The sequence below is a fragment of the Morone saxatilis genome, unplaced genomic scaffold, assembly GCF_004916995.1.
Source record: "Morone saxatilis isolate NCDOM2014 unplaced genomic scaffold, NCSU_SB_2.0 Contig4, whole genome shotgun sequence".
In the NCBI taxonomy this organism is placed as follows: Eukaryota; Metazoa; Chordata; class Actinopteri; family Moronidae; genus Morone; species Morone saxatilis.
In genome coordinates this window covers 237,066-247,345 of record NW_023339984.1, presented here as the reverse complement: position 1 = coordinate 247,345, position 10,280 = coordinate 237,066, and the positions used below count along the sequence as shown (strand labels likewise).

Sequence of the window (10,280 nt, the reverse complement as noted above, 5' to 3'; positions counted from 1 at the left end):
CATTTTTGTACAGTGGGAGGAAGCTGAGACGTGATGTCTATCTTTTAGCCTATATGTCGATGGTCTCACCCTTCTTTGTGACCACAGGCAAGTACAGGCAAGTACAGCTGTTCAGAACAGGTAAAACACTTTTTCCTTAAGATGTGGTTGGATGACCTTGTTCCAAGCATACCCCAGACATAAAAGGAAATCAGTGATTCCAGTGTATCTCGTCAGACATTAAAAATACACACCCTGTGAAACAAAATAACAGATTATCACAATAATGTGGTGTCACACATATATTCATATTGCATTTATTCTCTAGGTAACTTTCAAAGTATAACTTGTAGCAGACCAGAAATAGGTACATACAATTAGAAATAAAAGTCATATTAAGATTCTTGGTGGGTCTTCTTTAATCATTACTTTTCCTACAGTGCTCATTATATAATATTTTGTTTTCCAGTAAAAGACAAGCTACACTGCATCTAAAATTCATTCTCTCATTCCTCATGAAAACATTCATTCAACTATATATCTAACTTTTGCTCTGTTCATATATGACGGACTGTTGTGAAATACTCTCTCCTTATTGTCAATTCCGTCTTCCAACCCTCCCTCCTCTGCATCCTCTCCTTTTCCCATCATCCTCAGTGGCAATAGAAACCCACTGTGTTGTTGGGTGGTGGTGTTTACCGGCTGGCAGCAGTGAGCTCCCCCTTTGTCTTTAGTCAGGAAATAAAGGAGAGCGTTGAGCCATGCATTGAATGACGCTAAAGGCCTTGTGATCTTATAACACATGGAGACCATGGTCATGGTGTGACAGGGGACTCCCTTGGTCACTTTCAGCAGGAGAAAGATGGTTCTAGTAACATGGAAGGGAAAGAAACACAGGGCAAAGAGAAGGGTGATGGTGATGATGGTCTTGATAGACTTACGTCTGCGATTGGCATAAGGTGAGTGGGCGCCAAGGAAAATGGAAGTCCCTTCATCTCTTCCCAGTGCCCTCAATATTCCATTGCTTCCTCTTCTTCCTCTTCTTCCTCCTCTTCCTCTTCCAACTATTCCAGGACTACTTCTCTCTATTCCTTCACGCCCTCCCTCTCTCTGAACTCTCCGGGATGAGGGCTGTGAATGCAGAGTCCTAAATATGGTTAGAACAACGTGAGAGTAACACCAAGCAATAATGGAAAAAGGCACAAAAAAGCCCAGCAGATGGAGTATGATGCCATAGGGTATGTAATCAGGAAACTCCTTATCTATGGCATCGTCCCAACAGTTCTGGTACTCCTCAATGACCCCTTCCAAGTTACTATAGCTGGCATTACCATTTATCAATGATATCTCATGGCTTGGATTGTCAATACTGCTTGCATTGCCGCCAAGCCCTGCCAATCTTGTCACGTGACCAGTCTGAGCAAACCGGAAAATGGGGCAGGTCAGAGCAAACACTACAATCCAAACCACGACACAAGTGCACTTGACAGCCTTCTTGGTCTCCAGTGTGATGACCTTCATTGGGTGGCAGATACCGAGGTATCTGTGGACAGAGATACAAGTGAGGAAGAAGATGGAGCAGTAGAGGTTAAAATAGAAGAGAAAACGGACCAGGCGGCACATGAAGTCCCCGAAGACCCAGCGATCACGCATAATGTAACTCGCCACAAGGAATGGCAGTGACAGGCCGTACATGAAGTCTGTAGAGGCCAGGTTGACCATGTAGATCAGCGAGGCATTCCAGCGCTTGGTGCGGCGGAAGGAACGGTAGAGGATGACGGAGTTCAGGGAAATGCTGAAGATGAACGTGAAAGAGTAACAGATGGGGAGGAAGATGTACTTGTAGGACTCGTCTATGCTGCAAGATGGAGATGGAGGGGTGGTTGAGGGAGAAGGCGAAAAAGAGGGGAGGAAGTCTTGGAGTACTGAGGCACTGATGTTGGGAGGAACTCCACCTCTGGATGACATTGTGAAGGATTAAGTGAATTTCATGTGAGGGAGAAATTGAACAAGGCTGTGGCTTGTACGTTTGGGATTCTGTCAAGCTTCTTCTCTGTCATCCTTGGTCTCCCTACCATTCAATGTTAAATTTGTATGCTTCTGTGCAGTAGATTTTCAGATGACTTCAGGTGTTCACCTATCGAGAAAGAGACAAATTCATCGTCATCAATCTGTGGTCATTTAGGATATTACTTCATCTGATAGACTATATCTCAGCTTAACAGTAAAATCAGTAGTATTTTCCTGGATCTAGAGCCAGTGCTTGGTTTGTTTGTTCTGGGCTACTGTAGAAAGAGGTGGTTCAACATGGTGGACGTACACGAGCACACACTCCTTCTGTAGATAAAAACGGTTCATTCTAGGTACCAAAAAACAATTCTTATTTTCAGGTGATTATACACAAATGAAAACATACCTAAAATCAAATCAAATGTGGGACCTAGTATGTTTGTGTATGTTACCAATGCTGAGAGCTATTCTAGAAATGTTTAGGTCGTTTAACCTAACAAAAATAGACCTTTCTATGCTGCCCCTTAGCTTGTAACATCTCTTGGGCTGCTTTAGTAGCACACAATAGACTAAGTTGGTCAGGCTGCAGGCCAGGCCTTTAGCATGTGAATACAACTTTCCCAACTCCCACACTAAGTAAATACAGTAACCATAAAATGAAGCTAAAGATCTGAAGCCAGTTTTATGCGATAACCTAGCGACAGTTGCCTTCCACCAGCTTCATGGCAACATAAGTTGTTCCCCAGTGTTTTAGCTAGATTTTGCTGTCCCTAATTTTTTCATAGCCATCAGTGTGTGAACTATACCAAGAGGCTTTTGGGGGAGCTCACTTTTTTATCCAGGGGTGTGTGCGCTTGTTCAAGGAAAGGACTGACTGTGGCTCTTCTACATTCATGGGTACAACGGCCTACTTGCTTTATGTCAGCACATCTGGTATTTAATAATCAGGGGTCAAATATCAAACCTAACGTACCTAGCCCTTTGAGTTAAAATGAGTGAAGTTTATGATATTGTACTGCCTGCCACACTTGGTAATGGCAAGAATGGCATGCGGTATTTTTATAAAAGTGAATTAATGATCACTAATAAATCCCCCTCTTGTATGAATCATACATCAATAGTAGCCTAATTTTCCACATGAACTATGATGAAGATGCAGAAAACTAGAAATACATGGCAGAAAATAACATATTTTATAGACCCCCCAAAATAAAAAAAATCATGTTTTCAGGTGAGCTCATGTCTTAATAAGAGGAGCCAAACCTCCCCATGGCACCCTGACAACCACTGGATAAAAAAAAAACAGATTTTAGAACCGTGTCTGTCCTGCAATGATTTGACTTTTGAAAACTAGAGCCAATCACATGGCATTGTCTCAATATGTGGGCATGGGACAAAGCACCTGGTCACCTTATGTATAGCCTTTCTGCTCTCGAACATTTGTTTTTTTGGCCCATATTGAGGGGGAGGAATGGAAAGAGGTAATGCTGGCCACCACCCCATCTCCCCCTCCTCTCTGACTGTTGACTGGGGCCTTTGCACAATCTGTTTGACCTCCTGTTGTATGCTGCTGATTCTTAGTGCTTGTTTGCCTTCCTGTGTACAAGGGTATGCTGCTGATTCAGTTCTTCTTCTCACCCCATTAACTCAGCAATAAGTAACCACACTTACCGTAGGTGTCTCCATGCACCCCTTATTGGTACATTGGTCTTGCTTATATAGTCTGACTGTAACTTCTCATGCTGTCTTCACAATCATAAAACTGAATCTATTATTATGTCACATACAGATTAAAAATCTATTCAGATCTATACTTTTTAACTTAAAATTTATTTGGCTCTCATTCTATAAAACTTGATGGGAGGAACTTACATTTTTAATATTATATTAAGTCCTTAGAGAAAATGAGTCAGTGGAACAAACTGGAATATATAGCCTGTACTTAAAATACTGAACAAATGTAAGTGCACTCAAAACAAGTAAATTGCTTTAATTTAGTTTAATTCATGTTAATGAGTGACTCCAATTTTTTGGAGGATTAAGTTATGTTAACTTACTTCTATTATTAAGATGTGTTGTCAGATTTTACAGTGCAGGTGAAAACCTCTCCATCAGCTATTACTCTTGCATATTTTGATCAGCACACAGGCAGGTGCAACTGTGTGAGCCATCTGCGAGTTATACCACTTCCCTATAGAGTTCAAGTAAATAAGGGTAATGTGTCAACCAGTAACATGACATATTAACAGTGCAACACCAACAACATGTAAAAGGTCTACATCCTATAACCTAAACATGATCCTACAGCAGTCTTACATGCAGTAGTCTCATCAGTGTGCTGAAGCTGAATGATTCTGTCTCAGAGCTAAAAACAAGAAGTATGACATTTTAGACCAGCTTTGTGGTGTATTCGAATGTTAATGGTTAATGAAATAAGTTCCTATTAATGTGGTAAACCATTCAGACAATCATTTGCATATGGTGGTGTAATAACCCCTTTAATAATAACCCTGTGCAGCAATTTACAAATTTAAGTAAAATTTTTTCTTCCTAGCACATTAGTTTCCATTTATTTTTATACATATAAAAATCTGACAGTTTTTTTTTTTTTCATCAATTACAGCGTGAATGTCAATGAACACAAACATACATCACTATGTGTAACGATCTCTCCCTTCACCTTAGTGCTCTGTTGTTGTACATCTATACATGACATCTATACATGCATGGGCTTTCTCCTGGAGAAACCTAGCTGAGTAATTGGGTTTTGGCATGTACATGATGCTTAAGAAAACATGCTACTGTACAAAGGAGTATATATTTTTAACTCAGCATTGGGTATAACCACTTTCAAATCCAATTGCACATCATTCACTATTGTGAGCTGCAATTTTCCCTCGTAGGATGGCGAAAGCATGACATATAGTCCAGTTTTCATGAGTGGATGGAAGGAATGAGGAATACATCATTCAAAATGCATAACCATGTAGCCCACAATACAGTAGGCCAGTTCTGATTGCAAAATATGCACCTGCTCTGTGGCTAATGTTAAATTCAAAATGATCCTTACTCCCTGAAGTCAAGCAGCAGAAATTTAGTGACAATGTGCAAATACTACTTGCCCATGTTTGGGTGAATTAAATTTCACTCTGATGGCTTATATAACTAAGGATGTTTCAAGACTCTTTTTATACTATATAGAAATAAATGGAAGTCAATGGCTGCCTCAAAGAAAGTTTACATTATTTTTGCTTAGTTTGCTTTTGCTGCAGTCTGTATATAAGACATAATTTATCTCAATCATTGTTAGATGAGTGACAGATTTTCTCTCTGCAGTTCAGTATGATAGGTTGGTCAGTTTAATGCCTGAGAACAGAAAGTATATTAGGTTCAGCATAGAGTTTAGGGTGAGATTAGCTTGGATTTTGTAGGTGATCACACCCTTCTGCTGCTGAAGAAATGCACTTCTTGTGAACAAAAGGAAATATATCAAAAAAGATAAAATCTCATTTTTAAAATTAAGTCTTAAATTCTTAATTTCTGGGCCTGATATTTGTAAAACTTAATTTAAGATTTTTAAGGACATACATACACCCAGTTTTGACTAAATCAATGTCATAATTACTGTTTTGTTAAAGATCCTGGACTGGATGGAAATAGAAAGAGGTTGTTTTCCAGGAGCAGCTAATAGCTTCTGAGAAAACCAAGGATACACAAACAGCAGCCTGATATATCACCTGCCTCTGAATTCATATTCAGTCTCATTAAGAAATGTTCCTTGCCAAGTTTTTAATGTTCTTAATGTTAGTTACAGGAAAAATCATTGAATTGAGGTTTAAAAAGCAACCATGTTAATGCTTTACACACACTCTGGGCCAAAAATAAGCACTTTGAAGTCTTGAGAAATGCATTAGGAGTTTAGTGTTTGTGTAAAGGGAAACTCATAAATACCTGCATCACTACAATCTGCTGTTAGACAAAGAGCTTACCTGTGCCACAAATGACTTTTACTCCATATGGCTCCTGTTCTATCTGCCGCCCGTCAGAATAATCACAAGAAATACAAAAACATCCTTTTACTTTGATATATCAGCAGCTTCAAAACACAGCTTTTCCTTGTTATTTAAAAAGTTCAGCAAACATCGGTGGTAAGCAGTGATCAGTGTAGTAGCAATTTAGGTGACCGCTGACCTTGACAGTTAGACCACTTCAGCTTTCACCTTTTTCTGCTGCTTCTCTAAACAGTCTGAGCAGTTTCTATGGTAATTCAGTCCCTCCCTCTGTCTCTCACTGTGTCATCCAATTCATCTTCCCTGCTTCAGCTTTGTGTGTGTGTGTGACTCCCTCTCTTCTCACCTGTTGAGCTGAGCTGGATGTTTTGCAGGCACTCTGAGAACACACAGACAGATGAATGGATCCCACCAGTTCATGCACATTTATGTACATCTGACGTAGTTTGACTGTTTTCAGTCCCTGTACACTAACAATGATCATCACTTATACACTCCCTGGTTTTCTTGGGGTGCCCAATAACAACCCCAAATCCCCAACTTTCCACCCAAAACGCACTGTTTATGAGCATGAAGGTTCATTCTAGTAAAAAACTAGTTAGTTGGCCCTTTAGTATATATTAGTTTGTCAAACTGCCAGTTTGTTTTTGCATTTAGACAGCAGTTTTCAAGCTCTGTCCCTCATTCTGACACAAAGCCCCTCCTTAAAGCTGCAATAGGTAGTTTTTATAAAACTTATACAGTAGCTGTATCAGGCCTTTTTTCTACTTTCTAGCTCTGAGACAAAAACCCCAATTTCTGGTGGGGTTGTGTGGCGGTGATGTGCATGCACAAAGACCTTTTCATGAAAATGACATAAACCGGACACAGGTTCAAGCTCTGTGGCTGCTAAAAGGCACAGCAATGTTTTTCACTGCACCCTTGGCGAGTGATATGATCCTGATATACTGATAGTCTTTAACCTTTATCACAACTCAACATTAATTAACATCAGTGAAGTTTTCAGCTCGTAGCCCAGCTAACACAATGACAAAACGTATACATAATGTGCATGTTCTAATATCCACATGAAGTGACAGGTGACGATTTATTCATCGGCTGACCAATACAAACCCACCAACCAGCTCAATGTAAAGACTGCACTGTACCACTGACTGGCATAACACTTTATTCATTTAAAGACACAATTTCTTACCAAATGTAAACAAAATGCTCCACCCACCAACAGAATTAAAAGCACAGTACTGGAGCATGCAATCAATCTCAAATTGATTGACCGTTTTTTAATACACAGATGAATACAAGATTAACAACTAAGTCTAAATGATTAATGATTGACTTCTTTACATTCCTTTGTAAATAAAACAAAGAGTTTAACAGGATAGCATTATTGTATATATACTAATCCAGATTAACATGTTTAATCCTGTTAATTCTCTTCCAGCTAACTTGGTTCTTGGAACGCAGCTGTTTAATCTTGGATAACAGTCCACACTCAGGTTGAAAAAAAGGTAACATCTAGAGACCATGAGCAATACTCGTATGATTGGCTGAGTGCTGATCATATGAGGTAACGTTGAGGTACTGTTGGGTGCAGTAATTAGGGATGAGCGAGTACACCAATATCTGTATCTGTTCAACCAACCAACCAACTAAATTATCTGTTTTCATAGCCGTACTCACAAAGAGTGGTGCTTAAAGCAAAAGTGGGTGGGATTAAGCAGAAGTTATTGATTTAAAATTTGCAACAAAATTTAAAACTTCTGATCATTCACTGTTGCTAATACAATACATTTAAGGTTATTGTTAAAAAAATTAAATATATATTTCTCGCTAGAAATGTAATCGAAACGCATTTTGATGCAGAAACTAACTCAAAATATTGAATTTTTTCTTTTCACCCCCCTAAAAAATGAGAGAAAAATGTCCGCCATAAGTTTTTTGGTCCGGGATCTTGGAAAAGTCACGTGACAAAACCCAATATGAAAAAAATCAGGGCCCCCAGAAAAAAATGTAAGTCTACATATTAAGGGCCCCATCCAATTGCTCCCCTCTACGTTTTGCACTTTGGACCAACGTAGCCAGGGTACGTTTTTATGAGACTGGGTTGCTAATGGCGTTTGCAAGAATCCAATGAACAAAAGCAACCAATCATTATATTTATTAGGAAACTATTTACAGAACTGAACTACAGAGGAATGTTTTAGATTAAGAGAACTATTTACAGAATACGTTTTTTTAATAAAAGTTGCTACATTTATAAGTACGCATATTGACACATTTTACTCTTGATACTTGTAAAAAGTATGATCTCTGTACCGGCTACTTGCTCAACCCTAGCAATAACAACATTAAAGAGTACATCTTTTGGTTAGGTAAAGACTGGTTCAATTAGAACAATGTCAACACTCACCACTAATGAGACAGGAATTAGGACAGATATCTGTCTCAAGAACACGAACGTGGAGTGTACTTTAATGTCCACTCACTGCTATTAGAGCCCGACCCACTTGCATTAAGACCCTTAGAAAAGACTTGACTTGAAATTCATGCCACTTGGTCCACAACATTGGTACCTTTGTGTGCTGCAAATTCTAAAGCTGGTGTGCAGGGAATTGGCTGTCTCTAATAAATGCCAGGTAAATTTAGCGTCAATAGCTTCTACTTTTCCATTTTTTAAGCTGCTGTGAATGAAACACACCCAAAGATGTCTTACACCAACAGCTTAATAGGAGTGAGCTTTCGAAAGGCTTTTATTATGAAACGCAGAAAGTGTGTTTTACTGACAGCAAACTGAAAAAGAAGAATAGAATTTTTTTTAAAAGGTGCAGTAGGTATTATTCTTATTTTTTTGTCATATTTGCTAATTACATGAGACAGGTTCCTCTGGCTCCATTTAGTGCTCCTAATGGCATTTGCAAGAATCCAAAATGGAAGTGTGCTGTGGAAATTTATGAAGATAAAAAGATAAACATTCTTTTTGTAGTTTGTTAAATGAACAATATCAAAAACGTGTGCCAAGACTAAAAAAAAATCAAATTGATTGAATCTAAAGATAAAAAATATTTTCCCTTACAAAAAAAAAAAAAAAAAGCACAAAGATCAGAGAACATGACTATACTAAACAGTAGAAAAAAGACAGATTGTCCCATTGGCAGAATTAGCAGCTTCCTAACAGGGTCCCTTTTACATTGAAGAGATGCTAAACAAAACATGTGTGGCAACATGAGCATTGCAGGGTTGACAAAAAATAACCCTTAATTTACAGATGGGCATCTCAGTCTGTACACTTTGGCCCTTTAAAAGACTTAATATTGTCCTCACGTGACATGCGAGGTTAAAAGCACTGATGATGTCCTTTACCAAGACAAAGTTTCCTTATAAATACACAACACAGATAACAACTAAAATAAAAATAAAAATCCTCTGCAACTGAGTGTCCAAGTCCTTTTAGGGAGCGACACTCTTCACAGTGATTGGCTGGAACATACTGACAGCAGGAGGGACTGACTGAGATGTTTGCTGAGGCCACTGTGGCACTGTTTGGTTAAAAAAAAAAAACGTTAAAATGTTTGTATGACATAACCCCCTCCTGGCTGCTCCGACAGGTGAACCTCGGCTGAGAGTGATGGGCAGGTTCACAGTGAGGTCAGATCCTGGACCTCCAGCAGCATCGCGTCCTGCTTCGTTCTCAGCTGGTCTCGGACCTGCAGGCGACCCACCAGCTCTGAGCTCAGGTCTGATGTGAATAGATGAAAAATAAGTTTTAAATTTAGAATTACTGCCTCATGGTTGTATGCCTAGCCAGCCAGTCAAATAGCAGTTTACATCAATGTTTGTTCAGACTCATATAATTTATGTGGTGAATTTTTTTGTAATTTCGTAAATGTAAGTTATCACTATATTCTAAATATGTATCAAAACAATTTATATATCACACACACACACACTTGATAACTATGTAAAGATGGATTCTTATATAGTATAGCTATATTAAATGCGGTGCTTTTGTTTTCTCCTGGCATTTTAGATGTGAATCCTCTTTATCAGCTGCAGGTGAAACTCACCATTTGCTCAGCGCTCCAATATACTGTTTGCAGTCAGGTGAAATTCAGAATGAGTAGAGATGTTCAGATACTATTTTTTCCCTCCCGATACCGATTCCAATACTTGTGCTGTGGGTATTGGCCGATACCGAGTACCGATCCGATACCAGTATGTTTATCTATCTATCTATCTATCTATCTATCTATCTATCTATCCATCCATCCATCCATCTAT

At 38.9% G+C, this 10,280-nt stretch overlaps 2 protein-coding genes across 2 annotated transcripts in view; both read right to left on the bottom strand.

The window, feature by feature from the left end:
• Nucleotides 1–157: 157 nt before the first annotated feature.
• Nucleotides 158–6,613, bottom strand: si:dkey-6n21.13 (P2Y purinoceptor 3). Its single transcript, XM_035674922.1, has 2 exons — nt 5,979–6,613; nt 158–2,116 (listed from the first exon to the last, which is right to left on the bottom strand). Exon 2 carries the CDS (start codon nt 1,945–1,947, stop codon nt 505–507), a length of 1,443 nt encoding a protein of 480 aa, XP_035530815.1. The 5' UTR covers nt 1,948–2,116; nt 5,979–6,613; the 3' UTR covers nt 158–504.
• Nucleotides 6,614–9,637: 3,024 nt separating this feature from the next.
• si:dkey-6n21.12 (cilia- and flagella-associated protein 251) overlaps nt 9,638–10,280 on the bottom strand; it is a 9,248-nt gene continuing 8,605 nt past the window's right edge. The window contains exon 4 of the mRNA XM_035675694.1: nt 9,638–9,738. Coding sequence (XP_035531587.1) covers nt 9,638–9,738 — 101 coding nt within the window. The remainder of the gene's footprint in view (nt 9,739–10,280) is intronic.

Excerpts from the sequence above, each read along its gene's own strand:
- si:dkey-6n21.13 (XM_035674922.1), bottom strand. The coding sequence starts at position 1,947 with ATGTCATCCAGAGGTGGAGTTCCTCCCAACATCAGTGCCTCAGTACTC.